The sequence below is a fragment of the Monopterus albus genome, unplaced genomic scaffold, assembly GCF_001952655.1.
Source record: "Monopterus albus unplaced genomic scaffold, M_albus_1.0 scaffold18.1, whole genome shotgun sequence".
In the NCBI taxonomy this organism is placed as follows: Eukaryota; Metazoa; Chordata; class Actinopteri; order Synbranchiformes; family Synbranchidae; genus Monopterus; species Monopterus albus.
The window spans coordinates 2,070,060-2,092,962 of record NW_018127898.1 but is presented as its reverse complement, the minus strand read 5'-3'; the positions used below and the strand labels follow the sequence as shown (position 1 = coordinate 2,092,962).

The 22,903-nt window shown below is 40.9% G+C and overlaps 3 protein-coding genes across 11 annotated transcripts in view; 2 read left to right on the top strand and 1 right to left on the bottom strand.

Annotated features, from left to right (window-relative positions):
• Positions 1-5,630, bottom strand: part of ppfia4 (PTPRF interacting protein alpha 4) — a 57,716-nt gene extending 52,086 nt beyond the window's left edge. For 3 of the 8 annotated variants that reach the window (XM_020592876.1, XM_020592879.1, XM_020592882.1), the window contains exons 1-2: positions 5,181-5,626; positions 4,701-5,001 (exon numbers count right to left, since the gene is read on the bottom strand). In XM_020592876.1, the coding sequence (XP_020448532.1) occupies positions 4,701-4,958 (258 nt within the window). In that variant the 5' untranslated portion in view covers positions 4,959-5,001; positions 5,181-5,626. Of the gene's footprint in view, positions 1-4,700; positions 5,002-5,180 lie in introns of all 8 variants that reach the window. The other 5 variants (XM_020592877.1, XM_020592880.1, XM_020592884.1 and 2 more) reach the window with 3 other exon arrangements.
• A 4,045-nt stretch (positions 5,631-9,675) lies between these two features.
• tmem183a (transmembrane protein 183A) lies at positions 9,676-15,299 on the top strand. Its single transcript, XM_020592527.1, has 8 exons — positions 9,676-9,886; positions 10,202-10,291; positions 10,396-10,566; positions 10,657-10,816; positions 11,410-11,590; positions 12,504-12,584; positions 12,701-12,856; positions 13,863-15,299. The coding sequence occupies exons 1-8, from the start codon at positions 9,823-9,825 to the stop codon at positions 14,046-14,048; spliced, it is 1,089 nt and encodes a 362-aa protein (XP_020448183.1). The 5' UTR covers positions 9,676-9,822; the 3' UTR covers positions 14,049-15,299.
• Positions 15,300-17,121: 1,822 nt separating this feature from the next.
• The window catches only part of tfeb (transcription factor EB), a 31,423-nt gene continuing 25,641 nt past the window's right edge, over positions 17,122-22,903 (top strand). For both annotated transcript variants that reach the window (XM_020593026.1, XM_020593024.1), the window contains exon 1: positions 17,122-17,368. The gene's annotated coding sequence lies outside the window, so the exon portion shown is untranslated. The remainder of the gene's footprint in view (positions 17,369-22,903) is intronic.

Below are 22,903 nucleotides of genomic sequence, written 5' to 3'. Positions count from 1 at the left end.
CAAACGTCTTCCATTTACGGATTATGGAGGCCACTGTGCTCTTGGGGAATCTTAAGTGCAGCAGAAATTTTTTTGTAACCTTTGCCAGATCTGTGCCTTGCCACAATTCTGTCTCTGAGCTCTTCAGGCAGTTCCTTTGACCTCATGATTCTCATTTGCTCTGACATGCACTGTGAGCTGTAGGGTCTTATGTAGACAGGTGTGTGGCTTTCCTAATCACGTCCAATCAGTATAATCAAACACAGTTGGACTCAAATGAAGGTGTAGAACCATCTCAGGGATGATCAGATGAAATGGACAGAGCCTAAGTTAAATATATGAGTGTCACAGCAAAGGGTCTGAATACTTATGACCATGTGATATTTCAGTTTTTCTTTTTTAATAAATCTGCAAAAATGTCAAAAATTCTGTGTTTTTCTGTCAATATGGGGTGCTGTGTGTACATTAATGAGGAAAAAAATGAACTTAAATGATTTTAGCATATGGCTGCAATATAACAAAGAGTGAAAAATTTAAGGGGGTCTGAATACTTTCCGTACCCACTGTATAGTGCTTTTCTATGCAAGGAAGCACTGCTTGACACTATTATAATAATAATCACCTTTATTTGGCCAAGTATGTTACACACACAAAGAATTTGTTTCTGGTACAGAACCGAGGCAGCCATCTGCAGAGCTAACTCACACCCATGGCTCTAACCATCAGGGGTAGCTTCAGGGTTCAGTGTCTTGCCCAACGACACTTTGACATGTGGACTGCAGGCACCGTGAGTCAAACCTCCAACCTTTCAGTTGGGAGACGACTGCTCTACCCACTGAACCACAGTCGCCCCCTATTAGACCATTCATTGACTCGCAAACACATGCACTGGTGATATCACCGGGGGCAACTTGGCGTTCGGTGTCTTATCCAAGAACATGTCAACATGTAAAGGGGAGATGCCAGGGATCAAAATGTCAACCCTATGGGTATGACCCGGTTTATCTCCTGAGCCACAGCTGTTGGTATAGAGAGCATGTACAGAACTAACCTGGAAACATGTATACTTGAGAGAGAGGGTTGGGGAGAACGTCTCACACACATAAAGCATGTTTCTGCTTAGAGAAATGCTAAATGTATGTGCATAAGCTTTGTGTCTTTGAATTTGTGTTTATGTGTGTGTGCAATCACAGCTATGAGAAGTCAAAGGTGGCAAGTGTAAGGTCAAATAAACAACACAAAATACAAAACGTTACGTGCATGTGTATGTAGATGTTTATCAGTGGGGAGAAAGGGGTTAGAATTTAGAACAAGAGGCAGCTGTTGTTTTGAAAGGGCAGTCAAATGTGTGTGTGTGTGTGTTTGTATGCTGCAAAAATAGCTAGTGTTGTGTCTGACTGGAACAGGTGTCCAAACATGACAACACACACCTACACCCCATCAAACACACCATGAAACCCACATCCACCATAAAGGCACACACAATTTTTTTTTTGAAAATTGAGGATTAGAGGATGTTCATATGGTGTAATCTAATATAGGCAATTATCTGGTGCTTTGGGTGGCAGTCTCTGACACAGCTGGAACTGTTCTCTTCTTTTTCTATTCTGCTTTTTTACATGCACACTGTTTACCATGGATCTACAGCCAGGAGGCCGTAACATAGCTTAGCATAAAGACTAGAACTAGCCTGGCCTTGTCAAAAGTCCAACAATATGTCTAATAGCCCTCCTTAAACAAAACAGGCTAATGAATGCAATCTACTGTATATTGATTGTTTGCATGACTTCATACCCCAACAGACATGTCAACAAGATCATTTGCTGTTTTAAGTGGAGAGGGCCTTGCAGTTGCCAGGTGACTAAACTGTTGTTTGTCAAGAAAAAGAACACTTAACTCCTAGACTGACAAAAATGTAACATGTGAACCAGGTGTTGGTAAGCCTATGTTTGGAGACAGCCAGGCTAGCTTTTCCATTTTGTTTGCAATCTTTATGCTAAGATAAATTAGCCAGATCAAGCTCCACATTTAATGTACACAGAAAATAGCTGGTTTTCTCATCAAACTCTAGGGAAGAAATGATAAGTTTTGGCAAATAAGCTTATTTCCAAAATGTATTCCAAAGTTTAGTCAAAGTATTGACCACGTTATTTTTAAACCTGTCATCCATGAATGAGAGAGCTGTATGGAAATGCAACACCAAATCACTAGAGTAGGCTACCCCATTCACAATGGTGTGTCTCCAAGTCATCGTACAGCCCTTGATAATAAAAAATTACAAAGATATATAGTAACAGGGGAGTTACCTGCTTGGTTTAGTGTTCACCTACTATCTGCTCTCTCTGCATAACACACACAATTGCACCACCACTTGCTTTTCAACACATTCAGTGTCAGTGTCTCATGCAGAAGTGGAACAAACATTATATGTGTATGTGTGCATATAAGCATGCATTTGTGCTCATGTCTCTCTGTGTGTTTTTAAAACCTAATTTGTCAGTGGGCAAACCCATCTCTGAAGGCTGTATTATGTACTATAATGGGCTGACATGTTAATCTGAAACTATTCTCTGTGGCTAATGAACATATCTGTCCTACTCCCAGTCTGCTTTTCTCTGTGTTTGTGTGATAAATGGCAAAAATGTCCCATTTTTCTGATGTGACAGAGGGCAACTTAAATTTGACTAGTGATGCCAATTGCTAACATGATGTCGTTTTGTGTAATTTTTACAGTAACATTATTGAAGAGCACGGAGTTTTCTGTAGCTCACACAGCATGTTTGTGTGTGTGTGTATCAAACAGACACAAAGATCTGACAGTTCTAGGTCAGACCAGTCTGAAAGTCTGCAAACCTGCAAAAGGCATAAAAAAACAAAAACAAAAACACACACACAGTCACACACCTACAGTTGTAGGTTAAGATGACAAATGTTTGTCAGCCAAAAGGAAAAATAATGCTTTGACTTGGGCAAAAAGGCTGTCCTGCCTTGCCACCATGGATATATCAGTTTACACCTTAGGAGCAAAGAGAACTGAACGCACACAGAGACATAATACACACAACACACATGTAGACACTACTGACTGGAGGGCAACACAGAAGAGGCGGCAAAAGCAAAGTGGGAGCTGTGATACTGTATTGTAGTTGAGGGCATAAACACACCATCTATGCTCATGTTGAGTGGAGCTGCAAATCAGGCTAATTACCACTGACACATACAGGATAGCGGGGTCAGCAGCACCACCAACTGCTACAACACGCTGGAATACTGTATATTCATTACAACCAAACCTGAGATATGAGAAAAAAGTATGTTATTTTATCCACACTTCCCACTCATCATTACAAGATGAACCCTGTGGCTTCCAGTGATGCAACAGGGCCAGACCGTCCTCATTCTTCAGTTGAGCACAACAAAACTGAGTAGAAATCAATCCCAACTGAGATTTTTCTCATTTCTCACTATTGCTTCACCCACATTCCATTGCATCAGCTCCACACTCTGTGGATGGTGTGGATATGACCACTGCTGTGTTTGCCATGTGTGCATGCATGAGTGTGTGTAGTGTTTTGAGAGAGAGGGAGAGAGAGACAGAGGGAGAGAGCAGAAGACAGTTTATGTATGTGCACGCCAGTCATAATGTTTGCATAATGTCCCCAAGGTTTATGACTGTGTAACAAATACTTGTATTATTGCTAGAATAAAACATTACACTGAACCAAGCTGCATTAGAAAATGAGCATGACAACCACTTCCCACTCTCCTCCTGACATACACATTTTCACACACAATAACATGTATGCATGTGTGGAAGCAAGCAGCCCAGGGCCATGTACACTAGTAGGCAGCCATGTCTCACAAGAGGCTGCGTTGAGGCTGTCATGCACGGTTCTCTCCCTCACACAGACTTAGAGACACACACATGCTGTACTGTGACATCATGTCACGCATTTAGATCAGAGAGGGTCAGAGGTAACACAGCTTTATGTGCTGAGACTTCACTGTTGTCATACTCAATGGCTGCAACAGCTCTAATTCAGCTTTCTCTCGCTCTCTCTACCTCTCTCTCTCACACACACACACTCACACAAGATACAACTATTAAACATATCATAGTTTGCACAGCAGCTCCTTTCACTTACTTTCACTGACAAGTCAGACTGCCACACACAGCATAAGGCTGTTCAGCCCAGATACCCATAGCTGGGCCTTGCACTCCTCTCTGGATGACAGAGCTCTCAACATCTGGCTTACACCTCCACAGTGAGGACAGTGTTTTCTGAGTGAGAATAAACTCTCTATCCACCGCCTATCCGCTTTTAGATCATCCTTTTATTTATTTAGATCCTCATTTTTGGCATGTTTCCATTAATGAGCTTATGAAGTGGTATAGGCTTGTATAGCCCCCATCATCTTCACACTCATTCTTATGGTGGCATAACGTGTTTTATGTGCTTTTGTGGTGCATTTTCTCACTTAAAATTTCCATCAAATCAATATAAACAAGGTGTCAAATAGTAAGTAAGCCTGGAACTGTCGGGACCCCTGGACTTGTGAGGCTCCAAGGTGCAGACATGTGTCCACTTCACTATCATACTGTAGGCCTACCAACCGACAAATTAGCCTATGCACATAAATGCTACGGCTCCCTTGGAGAAACCCATATGATTCTCGCCCGAGAGCCCACCCTCCACCTCTACAGGCCGGTTGCTTCTCACCTGAGGCAACGCAGCGTTGATCTGTCGCTGGAGCACGTCCCTCTCGTGCAGCGCCCCCTGCAGCTTAGTCTGAGATTGAATGAGGGTCTCCTGAGTCTCCCTGAGGGACTCCAACAGCTTATCCCTCTCGTCCAGCATGTTGACCATCAGCTGCTCGAAGTTGGCCTCTTGGTCCGAGCCGTTCGGGACACCGCCGGCGCCTCTCGGAGGACCAGCCGAGTCTCCCTCGCTGATGGTCGGCATCACCTCGCACATCATCTTTCCTGCTCTGTGGTGTGGGTAACGCTATAGGACCGTGTCGCTGTCGGAAGGCAAACATGTGGGTTACAGGGCTCATAAACAGACATAATAACTGAAAAAAGGGCCTATAACGCCCCACAGCAAGGGACAGCAAATGCAATCGTTGATACGCGCTTTATTTCCATTACATTAAAAAAACCGTGCATCAAATATGCATTCTTAAGATTTCCATCGCCTTACCTAATCAGAGTTACTGAAATGATGAGGTGATGGTTGACCTTTCATCCATATTAACCGGTGTTTTTTCACCCCGTGAGCTGATCGGCCCTGCCCGGCGCGCCATACACTCACATGTAGAGATCCCGGCGTGATATGATTGACAGCTCAGAGATGGACGGGTACGTTTGGAGGGGTGGTGCCCGACAGAGCAGAACAGAGATCATAGTACACTGACAGGAAAATAAAAACCACAAAAAAATACCCCAGAGAAAATGTCCAGTTTGCGTCCTTAGTCCTGGGGGCAGTGAGAGCGAGTCTTATCTGCATCCCCTTTCTCCGCTTCCATCTCTTCACACCGCCACCGAACCGACGCTCACTCCTCCTCCTGTAAAATAGTCGTTCTGCCTAATACGCACACACACACACACACACACACACACGTTGGAATTTGCAGTTGTCGTTACCGGGCTACAGCTTTTGAAATATGGAATGGCTCCCCACACTCATCCTTTTGCGCCATATGCGCGTGCAAAAACTAGATCTGAAATAGTCTGAACGGTCCTTCATGTCATCCTAAATAATAATGATTCTACACTCAGGCCGTGCTGCACCCTGTAGCACAAACCTGACACTTGATGGGTAAAATGTAATTCACTTTTCACATGATCATCATATAGGCACGTCCATGACCTAACAGCTGAGCCTGGGTGCTCGTTCAGCTGGCATCAGCTAAAGCAAGTCGTGCAATTAAGTGTCCAGCGCACCCTGCAGGATCGACATTAAAATATTGATGATAAATATTAATAGTGTTAGTAATACCATTTTTGGGAGACCGGAGTCACCGTGTAGCTTTGGCTGTGCACTATAGTGACCAAATTGTTTGGTGGTTTCATTCCACAAGACCGAGGAACTGAAGTATAACAATCATAAGCTGTGCCAGTGATCAAGAGGTATATTTTGTTGTTGCAAGTGTTGCAGTGGTCAGGAAACGGTTTGATTATCACATAATTAACATTAACAGGAGTGAGGCCAATGTTGTCGTCTAAACAAGCACATAGTGTAGACTTCAGTGACCAATCAGTATCTTATCAAACTGTCTCCTGCTTCCTGAGTGAAAGGAGCTCTCCCAGGATGGCCTTTTTATTTTGATTGTGTTTTCATTTCTGACATCTTCTGGTGAGACGATTTGTGTTTCACCCATTACTTTAGCAGTGCAGTTTTAAAAAATCTATCCAAGACAGCTGCTACATATAAATTACTGTCTACACTATTTGAATTGGACACAAGCAAATATTCACTTGTCAGTTGGTCTATTAAAAAGTTTGAGTGTGAACAATACTGTAGACTGTAGGCTGTTCAAAGGGACTTGTTACTTGATTTAAGAGATAACTGAGATATGAGTACAATATTTTAATGTGTATGAATGTTATTTTGACAATAATAATGATGCTTTTTTTAAAATTGCAACACAAAACAGTGTGGTAACAAGACAAAACATGGAACATTAATACAACACATTTACAAAGGAATGTAGGGAAGCTTTACATGTGGTTTGTGTGTGAAGGTGTATGAGTATGTTCAACTCTAGGCTATACAGAGCCTGGTAATGAAACAAAAAATAATCAATCGATCAATCAGTGCAAGGGGAAGATGGTTTAAATCAGCAAATACAAATAAAAACTGGACGAGGACTGGTAATATATATGTCACAACCACCAGCATTGGAGCGAGATGAGAAATGTCCACCATTAGGGAGCTCCATGGCGGCTCAGCAGGAGTAGGGTCGGCCAGGGCAGCAGTATTTTTGTTTTATGGTTATAAAGTTGGACCATCCCTCTGTTTTATTGTTTATCATGATTTAATTTGACAGCCTTATGTTTGTTTACTGTTTGCACATTGAGAGCCGATGTACCAGAGTCAAATTCCTCGTGTGTCCATCACACCTGGCCAATAAAGCTGATTCTGATTATGTTGAAACTAGAATTATGCAGCTTGAGGTCGCTCCCTGATCTGACGGGGAGAACAGGCCCGTTGCACAATACAATCCACTTCTAAACAGCTCCCAGACCTGGAGGAGAAAACTTGTCTAAGAGGGGGTTGACAGAGTGGTGGCATGTGTAGCTGAGGGAAGGAAAACACTGCTGAGGAACATCCATACATTTAATTTACAAAATGTAAGCTGCAGCTCAAATGCTATTTTCCATATGCTTGATGGTGGCAAGAATGCATAGTCACAGTGCTTCCTTCAAATTAGACATATTACAGATAGGCATTGGAAAAAAGAGACAATCCATTTGTAAATATACTGTATATGCATATATAGCCTGTATTTACACATTTTGGTAGAAGAGCTCAGAGTGACATATATACAGTAGTTTTATTTACAGTTCATTGCTCTGGGATGTCAAACAAGCATGGATTACTTGTTCATGAGACTTATGGCAGGTTGGAAGAAACTGCCCCGTGCCTGGTTGTTTTGGCGTACAGTGTCCTGTAGTGCCATCCAGAGGGGAGGAGTTCAAACAGTTTGTGTCCAGGATGTGAGGGGTCTGCAGAAATCTGCCCTGTCCTCCTTGTGACCTGTGAGGTGTACAGGTCCTCCACAAAGGGCAAGCTCAACTAAGCCCTTAAAAACTATGAAAACATATAAGACCCTTTCCCCCAACTGCATTATATTAATAACTTTGACTCCCAGAGAATAGATAAATCATTCTTAAATCAATAAATTTAATTTGTTATATTGATTGTTTCATTCAGTATAGTTTGGTTAAGAGCACTGATTCTTTCTATCAGTGTGTACTGGCAGATACTATTGGCTATTTGTTGCAACCAAATGGCTGGAAAAGATTCACTGAAGCAATGCTTGAAACAACTTCAATATTTTTGATTCTGACTTCTTCTGACCTCAGACAGACTTTTTTTCTTTATAAAGTTAAACTAGTCTCTCTGTTCAGATGGGCTGTGGGAGGAAACCACAATAGTCCTAGAACAGTTATGCTGACATGAACAAAACAAAACCTTATACAGAATGATCAGGGCTTGGAATCCACCCACCAGGTCAGCGGACCACTTTTTGGCCTGTAAAGAAAAAAACCTTTCTATTTCTTCTAATTACAGCATTGCTTTTCTTTTGTACTGTTTTGTCAGTTGGCAATGGCTCTGATTAGTTTCAAATGAGCATTTATTGGACAGCTATTAGAACAGTTTGATGTATTTATTCCCTTTAATTACAGAGTTATGTTTGGGATGTAGGCTGGAGTCTGGGCAGAAGATTAAAGAAGCTTCAGTTGTTGATCATAGTACAGTTTTAGGCCAAATTTCTAGGGTCTGTTGGCAAATGAGATTTAATCAGATATTAATGAGATACAGAGATACTTGAGGCACTTGTAGGTGTGAAAAGTACAATGAGAGTAGATGTTGCTATTGATAAAAAATATCTTGCTATACATGGACAAATTGTTTCCTTTAAGATGAAATCAATAGTGGTCACAAGATATATGACTTCAGTGACCCTAATTTCAGATATATACATATACAGCAAAGGGCTTCTGAAGAACCTGACTCCTGACATCTCCTCTGACCCATTTGTAAAGTTGGAGAAGACAATACAGTCATTGTGCTAACTACATTACTGTCAGGGAGTCATTTCTCAATGCAAAGTTAAAGGATCACCTCTACTCTTTACGTCTTTATGAAAAGCAGAGCGTTCTATGAAAATTATTTGGCTTTAATTTCATAGGAATTTGCCCCAGGAGCTCTGTGCCATCGAATTTTAAAGTTCTTGACAACAATTTCTGTCAACAAGCTCCCTGGGATGCTGTGGCGGCCTGCAACACTCTTACAAAATACTTACACAGGTCACTGAACACAGCACTCTGCATCTGTTTAACAGCGTAATTCTTGGGGCTGATAACATTTTCACTGGTAATAATTTCTGCAAATGTCTTCCTTCTCTGAAAGATGGTCACTATAGAAGTCTTCCCACTTATATTTGGGCAGCATCAGTTGTGGCATTAGTAACCTTATGAGCAGCTGAGTGTAATTCACATTTTTGACATGGCTGTTGAGAGCATTGACAGATGAAACAGTTGACACAGGAACACATGGCTTGTCAATGAAGTCAGACATAAAGCAGCCATGCCATGAGACACCTTCAATTTCAATGGATTAATCAATCCCTGTTTGCTGATAAGTTATTTGTCTTCATTGGTCAACATCGTTGAACCTTCGTTGCCAGTTAATGCAAAAGGCATTTAGTGACTGTGAATTTAAATACAATTAACTGACAAGCTAAAAAAAGAGGAGAAATTGAAGTCTGACTGGAGTTATCATTTACAAGTTCCTTGGATGACGGATAAAATGATAAGGCAGACTCGCTTTACACCTTTCTTCAAGGGAACTGATTGCCAAAACTTGGTCGCAAGAATTGAAATGTTCAGACTCACCAGTAGATGGCAGTAAAGCACTAGACAAATACAAAAACTACAACGATAGTCTCGCGTTTTTTGCACGGATGTACGTCATTCCATGATGGCTGAAGATCCCGGAGGAGCTTTTTTCAATTTCTCTATCAATTTTCTTTCTTTCTATCTACCTCAGCTTGCCATACAGACATGGCAGGACTTACGGCTTCGTTAAGCAACCACATATCATTGGTGTCGACATGCCCAAGAAAGGGAACCGAAAACGGCTGAAATTTAGGGCTGGGGATGTTTGTTCCGAATCAGGTAGGCTGCGTTAGCCAGCAAGCTAGCCCCGCCAAGTAAGCGCCTGGCAGTGAGCTGGAATCGAAGTAGTCCCTCTTATTTTACAACGTTCAGTGTGAATTATTTGGTTTAAATGTATATGTATGTTAGCATATTATAAATGAGGCATTGGACAGTCAGCTTTTACGTAGTGTCTGTTACTAAAGCGTTGCTTCTAAAGTCATACGACATGCATTGTAAGTTAACAAAGTATAGCAGTAACATATCCTAATTAATGTTCAAAGCGTGTTTTGTAGACACGTTTAAAGACATTTTTACATACGTCCTTTTTCCTAGTGACTGTTGCTGATTATGCTGATGCTGACCCAGCCGTTGTGAAGTCGGGGAGGGTGAAAAAGGCTGTTGTAAATGCAGTTGAAAAAGAAGGTAAATCCTTTGACTGTGTACAGTGAGACATTATATGACAGTGTCACTTGGCCTGGTCTGTCAGAGATGACCCACGTGCTTAACCCACCACTGTGTTTCCCCAGTAAAATTACTCTGCGGCCTGGAAGCATCTCATGGTGCTGTAGAAGAAGTCCTCTCGTCTGCACAGAGTGTCAAAACAGACATTTTGGACAGCAGTGATGACCTAGACCCCGGAGAGGATGGAGAAAATGAAATAAAAGTGGTCCACAAGAAGAAAAACAAGAGGAGAAAGGGTAATACTTAGTTTCTTTGAGTATGCTTAAGGATGAATGAGGTGATTGAGGAGGACTGAAGCTTTCCTGTTCTCTGTGTTGTCTTTGTAGGAAGCAGTGAGAGCAGTGATGGTGATGAGTATCCAGTTGACATTTGGTTAATGCTCTCCTCCTATATTCGGCCTGAGGATGTGTGCAGATTTGCTCTAATCTGTAGAAATGCCTGGACAGTCACTTGCACCGCAGCTTTTTGGACCAGGCTTTATAAAAGGTGAGGTCTGACACTTGCCATTATGTAAGCAACTGGAAAATAGAGAGCACTGCTCTTTATTTTAAAGCAATGATGGAGTGACATATGGCTGAAAACCTGGCAAATGTGATTTCCACTGCCATGGAACACTGGAGACTTCAAGATAAATTCACAACATGCACATATTTTGTTAGAAAAAAGGCTCAAGAGTTTGTGAGGCGTGTATAAACTGAGTTGCTTCTGCATAGAAATACCAGAATATACGGACACCTCATCTTTTGAGCTTTAGGTCATGTCTAAGATGATAATTCACCATTGTAACATTGTAGATAAGTTAAAAATCAAGTAAAAGCATGCCATGGGCCCTTTCAAGCTGAAATCAGTGCTGCTGGGAATAAAACTGATGCTATTTATGGTTTCATTTTACTTTTTTTGACAATACAACATTTCGCAAATTCACAATCTCTTGTTAAACTAATGACCATATTCATTGCTAGCAACATATGTGAAAAGATAACATGTCTTGAATGTGGTCCAATGAATTAATCAAGTAATGCGCTAAACTGACAATTTGTATAATTAACATATTTTCTTTTCCTGTGTTTCTTTCACAGACACTACAGGATTGATGCCGATCTTCCATTTCGTCTCCAGCCTGACTCTATTGACATGATGCAATGTCTACGGGCCCGTGTCATTCGCTCCCTTTTTCATTTGTATGAGCCGTTTAGCTTGCGTGTCTCAAAAATCCCTGCTCTGCCAGAATCCACGCCCACTACACTGATCAACTCCAAGGTTATTGAACAGATGTGTTGCTATAGTTATTGTGTAACTAAAGGTTTGTTTTTATTTTACTTCAGTCCCTCGGGCCTGTTATTTGAATTTAGATTAACAGGACCCCAGATCTTTTGAAGGCCTTGTAAGATTTGTCATGGCAAAATGTCTGTAATCTCAAACCTATGTGGGAGCAGGTTTGTTCTCATATGTATGCAATGTAAACGATATAACCTCTCAGCTGTAAGCAGGGTTGTAACAGGAATTTCATTCAGCTATGGATGTTCTTACATGAGTGAACCACTGACATCAGAGTGATGATGATGAGTAGACATGTACCTATACATGTATTAGGTATGGGATCCGATACCACCCTCTAGTACTCATAAAAGTTGTCCAATGCTATGCACCAGCTCCGTTTACCTGCAACATTACGTTAGCCTCATGCTGGTTGAGCAGGTCATATAGTGGGGAAGAAATAAGTGGTACGAGGATATATTAAGATAAGTTGCAATGATGAAAGTAAAGCTGACTGGGAGCTCTCTGCTCTGTTGTGTGTGTCTGTGAGCGCCCCTCATGTCCTGTCTTACACAGACACAAGCTAATGGAGAGAGTAACTAATCAATCAGAAGTGACAGTATATACAGTCACTTGGGATAACACTCACACCCCTTCACATTTTGCACATTTTATTCAACTGCAAAAAAGTGACGGGTTGTGAATACTTTGATATGACTATATCTACACATGTGGAATTCAGGTTGAGGGCTTAATGGAAGTTCCAGAAAACATGAGGGATGTTTAGATCATCATCATGTCATGAACAACTATTAGTAAATGAAGATAATTTAGACCCAGCTTAGACAGATGTCCCAGCTAACCTTTCACTGTAGAAATCACTTGCTGTTTTATATGCTTAATGTCTCTGTTGCAGTGTTTACTGTTCTGGGTCAAAAGGTTGGCAGGGACTCGGCCAGAGGCATTGTGGGAGTTCAACTTCAAATTTTTAAAGCAGGTAAAAAGAATCCTCCAATCCAGATATATTTCTTTATAACAAGTTGTCATTAGTCTTTTGTGGCTCCTGCAGTTAAGTTTGTGTTTTAAATATTTATCTGGTTGTCTCTGTCACAGCAGGGACACAGTAAGAATGGTTGTGTCAAGTCTTTGCACACGCCCAGACAGTATAAAGATGTCCACACAAACCCTGACTCTGACTGCTACGTGCTTCAGGTCACTACCCTCAACTTCATCTTTACTCCTGTGGTCATGGGCATGACATTGACCCTGGTTAGTATCTCCTGGTTATTGGAGACTGTTGGCTACTACTGTCATGTATGAGGTTATATAGGACCCAGGTGCAGACACAGGGATAAGGTAATGAGATGGGGCTTTATGAAAGACATACTAATAAAAAAAAGGCAAGTTGGAACAACTAGAGCTTTCAGTACACCATGCACTCGCAAGAAAAAGTAATGGCACTGTTTGCAAATTCCTGGTTTTCTGCATGAATTTTTTTATGAAACGTGATCTGTTTTTCACCAAAGGCACAAATATCAACAAACACAATATTTATGAGCTGATAAAACACAGTCATCTTTCATGTCTTTATTGCAAAAGCCCATAAACATACAAAGTGATGGTGGAAAAAGTAATGGAAATGCCAAGGCATCTGATGTCACTAAACATCAACTGGAGTCAGGCATTAGTAAACCTGCAGTCCAGTCAATGAAATGAGAATGGATGTGTGTTTTAGAACTACCTTGCTTTAGAAACACACAGTGTCAGTGTGCTATTCACAACCTGATAAACGGGGAGCAGGCTAATAAAACTAATTCAACCATAAGCAGCCTTTTGTCACAATGATGCATCTTTAATTGGATTGCATTTGGAGCAGGTTTACTGAGTGATGTAGTTGTGTAATGTTTGTACATAGGCTTACTCTATCCTCTGAACCAGCTACTCGAAAACAGGGAGTGAGCTACTTGTAGCTCATGGGTGAAGTGTTGGAGATTCCTGCTCTTACAGCTTATAGGTTTTTATCACAGCTCCATAAAAGCTCACGATGAATGTAGACAGAAAAGGGACGTCTTAAGTGAATCGGGTCAAAAAACATCCAGCAATCCTCCTGCCTACTGGCAACATGCTTGTTAAAGCTGTGCTAATATGTTTTTATTGTGTTTGCCAGTAAATGGGTTTAGCATCTGCGCCAAAGACTAAATGAGCTTTTGCATGCAGCACTGGCTGTTTAATTTCCTTCCTAAATCACACTGGGCTGTCTTTGTTTTTCTCATAGTTCACAATCAACGTGAGCACAGACATGCGCCACCACCGCGTTCGTCTGGTGTTCCAGGACACACCTCTCCATCGTGGGAAGAAGAGGGGAGATCAAGGAGGGACCCAGGTGGTGTTGGATCCGGTGCACAGTGTGAGGCTCATGGACTGGTGGCATCCACAGTATCCCCATCTGCCCTCCATATAGGGACCCTGTGCCTTCAGTTGGTTCTACAGCAGAACAGATAAATGATACTGGATTACTCTGAAAAACCCAGTATTATGCTCACTGGCACATGTTGCCCATTTATATTTTACTTGTCACTGATAGATGTTAAAGAAAGTTATAACTGACTGTTGTGAGAGAGGATGCAAATCTCATTTTCTAGTGTCAAATGGGCTGCATGCCCATCAACCACTCCTCAGGACATTACTTGTAGTGGTGTTCTTCCTGCATTGTCATTGGACAAAGAATAGTTAAGCATTATTCCTAGGAAAACTAGAGACACGGCGATATTGACTGTCCTTTTCTTTCTACACTTTTGTTCCTGAATCTTTCTGAAAACATGGATAAGTAGGGCTGGGTAAGATGGAAAAGCATGTTATGATAGCCAGAAGACCGTTGTCAGTGCTGTTTTGATATCCGTAAACATGATAAACCACATCAGATTGGCTAATAGGAATGTGTACAACTAGACATAGCCAATCTGATGTGGTTTGAAAAGGATATTATAGGAAAGTCAAACTGAAATTCTTGAAACTATGCTGTTTTTTTTTTTTAGTTTATATAGTTTAAAGCAGCCTCATTTAGTATTATGTGAAGAATAAAGACACTGCTTTACACTGAAGGGGCCAAAGATATGATTTACCTCAGGAGTCATCCAGTCATCTGCTAATTTGGTCAGTTTCTTTTAGGTGCTTTGTGTGCGTGTGGCTAAGCACACCTTGACTGTCTCTTTGCTGATAATGTGAGCCATGTCTCCCACTGCCACATGTGGATCTTCAACTTTGAATAACTCAAACTATTTAAAGGTGTCTGTGTTGTGTGTATTGAATGTGAGTAGACTCATGCCAATTACATGTGGGGTTGCTATGGTATGAGATTTTCACTGTATGATAATGGTCTTAGAAAATATCACTGTTTCATGGTATTACCCAGTTACTATTATCAGCTACGACCACCCTCAGAAGAATGAAAAACATGGGTCTTTTGTTTTTATTACAAGTGACTGTGCCAGTTGATTGAGCATTAGAATGACCCTAAAGAATAAACTGTTATAAAGATGATTTTTTTAAAAAGCACACAACTATAACATGTTATATAACTAAAGCATGTTAGTTTGCCTGTTAGCACCAGTAGTAGAAGCATTCACATCCTTTAAGTCCTAATATCACACTGTTGTAAAAAGTCCTGTATTAGTTATATTAAAGTATTAACACAAAATGTACTTAAAGTATTACTAGGTTATTCAATGCAGAAAAACGTTATCCTATACAGTATGTTATTCCATTAATATCACCCATGCACTGATGTAAAAGCAGGATTTGACTTGTCTGAGGTGGAGCTCTCATGAACTAGTTTGTATCCAAGTATAACTATTGATTATTATCATTACGGATTAACTTGCTGATTATTTTCACCATTAATCGACTGATTGGTTTGTAAAACACCTGACAAGAGTGAGACATGTCGTGACACTGCTCTAAGTGATTATCGAAATAGATAATTTATTGTAAGGGCGTGAGAATGCAGCCAGACCTGCCTGTATCTCCACTCACTCATAATTTATGGGAGCTGGGAAAGTTTGTTTCTGTGGGCGGATCGGGGTCAGTGCGAGTTCTTTTCTAAATCAGAGATTAGCGAACGAACAGACGATGTGGAAAATTATTCCGATGGCACATTTTGAGATTTGAGATTAAATTAACAAAAGGGACACACAGTTTGACCTATGGAGGGTCGCTGTTCTCCAAGGTGTTCGTTTTTGAGATATGCAAAGTAATCCAACACTGCTAATTTTAATTTCTTTTTAGTGGATGGAGTTTGGTGACTTCAGCCTCCTTTCTGCAGTTTGTCCGCTGCATGTGTGCGTGTGGCGCCCGTTGCCGAGTCTGACAGGCAGTCGGGGGGAAAAAGGTGCGTTGTGTTTTTTTTTCTTCAATACTGGTAATAAGCAAATGTGAATGGTAGGATAAATGTCAATTTTCATACCATAGTATACCGTAAAACTCTAATTACATGCTTGATTATGATGGTGAGAGCTCATATTGGAAGGGATAAAAAAAACATTGCAGAGAGCATCAGGAAATTCTGGTTAGCAGGAGCTGTGGTCTAGTCTCATCAGGCGAGAGTTCTACTGGTAAGCAAACTATCTGCACTAACATTAACCTGGAAACTGCCCATGATAAACACTTTAACTCCTTTGTTATGAAATGTTGATATGCAATACTGTTATCTTTGCCTCCCTCTTGTGGACATCCTGGGCACTACACGTGTTGCACTCACTGTCTTCCGTGCTCTACTTAACCGAAGTTAGTCTTGGCTCCAGCAGTAACAGGATTATACCATCCTTTATATCTCTTTATATGTATGAATGCCTTTTTTGTGCTAGTGAACATGTTAGGCTACTTTTTTGACAAATCAAACAAAATGCCACATATTGAGAAAGGGAGGTATCGACAATTTTCCCAACTACATTAGCTTGTCTTTAAAATTGTAGAGACGCACATGTGCTGTGTCAATTCATTTTAAAATTTAGAAATATGATGTTGGGAGTTAAAGGTTGACGGACAGTGTGTGGCACCTATAATTAAAGAAGGTGAGAAAGAACTTTGCAATCAAGATAATTAAAAAAGCACAAGTTATGGCCTCAAAATACTGGATTAATTCTCTAAAACAGTCTGTTGAAACTAGGTATTTTCAGTGAATTAGGATTATAATAGTAAATTTGCTGCAAATAGATTATTGTTTATCTGAATCACAGCTTTTTGAACAGATGTTCAAAAATAATGTCCAGAATAGTGTGCTGCTCTTGCATCTTAATACTGATAGGTTATGTTGAAATGAAACAGCGACTGTACTACAGGCTAATCATGGGATTAATAAATGAGTAGAAGCCAGCAAAAAGTTCTCCCCCTTAAGACGTGTATTTCTGGTTTACACGTCATCGATTCAAAAATAGGCTACCGCAGAGTCCCTCGAGGATATGAAGAAACTACATTTCCCACAAACCCTTTGGTGCTTTGCTATTGGTGGTGGCACAGGTGACCGCAGGCGCTCCAAGTTGTGACATCTCTACTGTCACACTGAAAACAAATTAACCTCAGACGTAGCCGCGGTCGAGCACGCTGTCGGAGTTTGTTGCTGTACTGAGAAACTTGAAACACTTGAGCGTGTTTCTCATAAAGCAGACTTTTTTTCCCTCTGGTAGTACCTGGCAGGTTTTGTGGTTTTAGAGCGTGCGAGAGAAGTAGGCACGCACTTGTGCTGAATCTGACTCTTACCCTCGTTCTGACTGACCTTCACAGCGGGTAAGTTGTGTTTCCCCTCTGCCACTGAAGTGTAACTTCTGCTAAAACGCCAACATCGAGGGTATGAATATTGAAGTGGTTAAGTTTTGTTTTACATGCAAAGTTTTACGATTTTCTTATGAGTTTAAAATTTATTGTAGCAGACTCATTTGTCTTTAAAAAAATGTAAGTTAGCGCGGGTGTTTTTAAATAAATCATTGCAAAACATATTGCTGCCTTGTGTACAAGACAAGTAATTCTGCCATGTCTTAACGTTTGTAACACAAGCTTGAAGCACCACAAGTGAGTGCACTTTTTAAGACTGACTCGTGATAATTGTGTCTGAATAGAACTGATAGACATTCACGAGCACATATTAAATTATAAAAATAATAATATAGACATTCAAAACATGTTCAGATGTTTTTTTTCCCACATTGTTTTTTTTTATCAGATATTTACATAAGAGCACATGGATTTTTACAAAAATAATATTGGAGTATGAAATAAAACTGCATTGGAATTTTTGCCTGGGGTACTCTTACTACTTTGGGACCCACTGGGTTAGACAATAATTCACCATTTTCCCCCTGGTACTGTCATCTGTGTGTCACTGCTTGCTTTTTGTAATCAGTAGCCAGGCCTGTGTCGGTAACAACACCTTAGCCGTGGGGTATGCTGCTGTGTATAAGTTGCAGCTGTAAACTGCACACTATAGACTGTAATACTCTGTCGCTTATTCAGGTTCTTTACTTCAAAGTCTTCCATGGTGTCAACACAAAAATAATGACACTACTTCCCCCCCGCCTCCACCATTCTTGTTCCCCTGTTTGCAAAGTGGGTTTGACATGTGTTTATTATTAGTGTGCATGTGCATGTTGGCAGTAGAGTTTGTTATGCCTGTTGCTGGTCACCAATGCAATGTCAATAATGACATGACATATAGTACCTGGAATTAAGTTGTAATTTTAGAACAGGCCACATATTTCATTATAGAATACAGTCAAATCATTTGATTACATAAATGTCTAGATGTTCCATCTACAAGTCAGTTTATTTAGTGTCAGTTTATTTCATCATTGAAGTATATTTGAAGAGTTCTAGTTTTATGAGAGTAGTGCTGCTGATGGCAGTAACCATCAAACAGGAGCTTGGTGACTGACCAGATTGCTTATGTCTTCTCAGCTCCTGCTCTAGTGAAGGTCAAAATCTCTTGTTGCCTCAACAGCCCGTTTGCTCTGTGGCCTGTAAGCCAACCTACATGTCTCTTTAGTATAGGTGTACCACCAACAAAGTGTTTGACATTAGATCCCTGACTCTGACTCTTGGTTCAGTGGTTATCCATACCATTCTCCAGAGGATACAATAAGGTTCAGAGGCCAGAGCAGTAAGGTCTCACTTGGTGTGATAGAGCTTCTGCTTTGTCCATGACTCCTCTACTTTCATTTTTGGTTCTTTTCTAAGTATTTTCCCTTCCAACATTACTATTTAGCACTAATGCAATTATAATCATGTTGTGTTATACAACAGTATGATGAGAGCTCATTCTGTGAGTTACCAGAAAAAGGGAAGCGTAAAGCTCATAGGTAGACTGTGGGAGCTATAGTCTAAGAAACTGCAGTCATTGCAAATATGAAAACCAGAGCGTTATGAAACAGTCACCAGTTAATAAGCTGTTTAATGACTGTGGGAAGGTTGAAGTAGGTTTGTAATAAAAAAAAAGATAAGATGTTTCTTTCAGTTCTGTTTTGACATAAATTTCTTCCAGTAAAATGAGTTGCATAGGGAAGCTGTACAGGATCACTGAGGACAGTCTACCACACTGACAGCGCTTCTTGGCGATATGTGCAGGTTTTCGTATAAAAGACAGACTAAAATGTGATTCTGAGTGACACAAGTACCGCCACCTGTTTGCTGCGCACTGTTACTAAGACACACAGGTGTGCGGAGCAATGCGTGGGAGTAGGTTTAGTAGCAAATCTGGGGAAATACTGTGTGTTTAGATGCATTAAGGTCATCTGTGAAACTCAGTACTGTATCTGTGCATTTACATTAAACACATGCTCAGTTGATGTGCGTTTAGGCCATGCTGCCAGGCTATTTGAGTATTTCTTCACACAATATAGATGCAGAATTGTAGCATGTAAATTAAACAGTATGGTTTAGTTGATCACTATTCCTCTACACACAAAACTTCTCTCCCACTATCTCTGTTTGGTCTGTTTCTTTCAATCTGTCTTTTTCATAGTTTTTACCCACCTCTCCTGCATTTCTGTGTAACAATGAATTAAAATATTTTCATTGTGTAACCAGATTAAAGAGGCTTACTGTACAACAGCACTGGCATGTTGTTTACCTGTAACTGTCACACTATAATCCAGTGCTACCACATGTCATTAAGCCATTTTACCTGAATTGTTGTCTTGTAATTTTATCATGTGCCTCTCGGTGTGTTTGATGTTATGTTCCTAAGAATGCAGCTAAACTAATCTCCTGTCAGAGAGATCTGAAAGAATAACTGTAGATATATCTGCTGCCTGCTGGACAGTGTCAGTGTAATCTTTACTTATAATATATGTAATAACCAGTTGTGTAAGTTTTGCTGTTTAGACCTTCCTTTCTCTTTCATTGTCAAAACAAGTGTGTGTCCAATGTAGAATCATAGTTGAGAGTGGGACAACGCGCAGAGAAGAGTCACTGGAATTAGAGTGTAGCGCACACACCATGAAAAGTCAGAAGTCCGTAAACACAGAGCTGCGAGGTCACTGTCGGCAAGGTCAGACATCACTGGCCTCTACGCAGAGGTGTGTTGATACCTGACTTCAGATTGTACTCTCTGTCTCTCCAGTTGACAGCTGCAGCCTGTTCAGATTGCCAGCAAAGAGAAAGTCAGGTTTCCAGCACTAAAACCTCACCAATGACTGTACCGGAGCATTTCAACCTGATCACCTTGCCACCAAAGTGCATAAATTGGCACGAGGATTGCATCCTGTGTGCTGTGTATAGGGAAACTTGTGTGTGCGGGTCACATTTTCAGCCTCATTGGATTCATGCTCGCTTGTAAGTGTCAAAGATGGGGTTAATTTTCTTTAGGTAAACAGAAGCAGCCTTATGGACTAGGCACACGCACGCGCGCGCACACGCACACACAGAGGCACACTGGCTAAGCTCAGTGGATGTACTCTAGTTAGAAGGACATCAGGTGTGTAAACACAGCTTCGTCAGTTTGCCATATGGACAGGTTTCCCAGGACCTGGAAAGTTTTCTTGCCTCTTCCTGATTAGACCAGGTAAAGGTGTATAAGAAACGGTCTTGGTACTAGATTTTCCTTAAATAAGAAAAGACCACACAAACCATAATATAAATTTGTAGGTTGGCCTTCACTACAACTCAACAGGAATGACAGCACGGCATATGCTATGTGACAACAGGACCCATGATTTATCAGTGTGGGTGGGACGTTTTAGGGCATGTGCTGAATGTGTGACCCCACTTCCTCATCTTATCTCCGTCCCACTCTTTCATATCCTCTTTTGATTGAGACAGCAGTGACAGCCTTATGTGGTCTGTCTGAAAGAATGGTGTTTCAGATGCATCTGTGAGGCGCACACTACAGCTGTCCTGTTGTGCACATTTGGACCAGTTGCTTGTTGGTGTGGGCCGTAGTTTGTGGTTGTGGCTGTCTGCAACTTTACCTCTGTCGTGGAGTTGTAATTTACTCTCCCTATAAAGGTGTTGATCAGTCATCTCAGCTGCAGTTTTTAGCAAACTGTTCCCAAATACCATGCTAAATGTTCCGATTGTGAGAAGTGACAAGTTGTCATATGTCTTCAAAGCTAGTTTTTCCTTAAGGAAGCATAATATATGAGAGTTGGGTGTTTGCTTGTATTTTAATGGCCAGCATTGCTGTCAAAGGTTTGCTGCGATGGAAGAGTGTTGTTTACTTATTAGAGACTTGCAGATGAACCTTGCAGCTTGTTCCCTTAATATTATGCCTTCTGGGCTTTGAAACAGGTTTTGCACAGTGTAATTCCTAGTACTATTTGTACCAGTGGTGGAGCATAATGGCAACGAAAACACTAAGGCTGTTTCTCTCAATAACAATTTTTTGATCATTTTCGGTCAGGTTTCAAGGCTTTGTGAAGAGAAAATGAACTCCTGCAGTATGTAGGTGTTAAATGGCCCACTGATGACTCATGACATGATCTTGACTCTTATGTTTGCATTTGATTAGGTAGGCCATGACTTACTGAGTGTCTTTAGCATGCGATTGGTATTAACGCTAGAGCCCATGGTCTGGTTCGCACCTTTTATTGCATCCAGTTAAAATGGACAAGTTTTAAATACTCCTTCGGTAGTACAGCAGCTCCTTTGGGCTCATATAGGGCTCCAGCTCACATCCCATTGCTTGTTTCTTGTCTTCCACGTATCTTGATGCCTCTTGGCTTTCAGATAAGGATCAAATGCAAAGACTTTTAGTGTTCGATTATGGATTCTTGATGGCTTCTCCCTCCATATGTATCTCATTTCCTACATCACCAACGTTTTCCCTGTAGATCATATGACCTAAAGCTGCTGGCTCTTCATTTGCTGAAGGTAGATGAGGATCAGACCCACAGGCCATGGAACAGCTTCTCCTTTCAACAGCAAGTTTGCCTCTACTGGTGACAGTCCTGCAACTAGCCTCTAAACCCTTATGTCATTGTCATTGTTCACACGAACACTTATGAATTTGACAATGAATTATTTTGTTCTTTTACCAAGCTGCCCTCTGTTACCTAAGAAAACTTCATTTTAAAAATAGGCTGGTGAGTACTTACCTTTTTGAAAAAATTCCAAGCAAGTAATGTGGATTATTGGTATTTCTAATACTCCAACTTTGTCACCTCCAGCTTTCCTTTTGTTTGCTAGTTTTCATTTGTGTTACACTGCAAAAGTGACTCAATGTTTTGGTTTTTAAAAATGACTCTTGTAACTAGTCTATCAAATCATTAAGGCCATGTTCACACTGCAGGCTGAAGTGACTCAAATCCGATCTTTTTGCCCAAATGTGACCCATATCCGATTTCCTTATGACAGTGTGAACAGCACAAATCTGATTTTTTTCAAATCCGGCCCAGGCCACTTTCATATGTGGTCCTAAATCGGATACATATCTGATGTTTTACAATGCGACTTCAGTCTGAACGGCCATGTCGCATTTCATGCGGTTTTTATGTCATTGAAATGCGACAGACATCACAATTCTGCGCTGGAGGAGGCGAGGCCATAAGCAATATTTGGCTCTCCTCCTTCTTGATATTCTTCTTATTATTTTTTTTTATTTCGATTGCACATTAACTGGTACCCCCTTCTTGAACCGCCACCTTATTGTGGTGGAGGGGTTTGAGTACCCGAGTGATCCTAGGAGCTATGTTGTCGGGGCCTGTATGTCCCTGGTAGGGTCTCCCAAGGCAAACAGGTCCTGGGTGACGGGTCAGACTAAGAGCGAGTCAAAAGCCCTTTATGAATAGATTAAAATCAAGGACCGTGACGTTACCCGGCATGGCGCAGCCA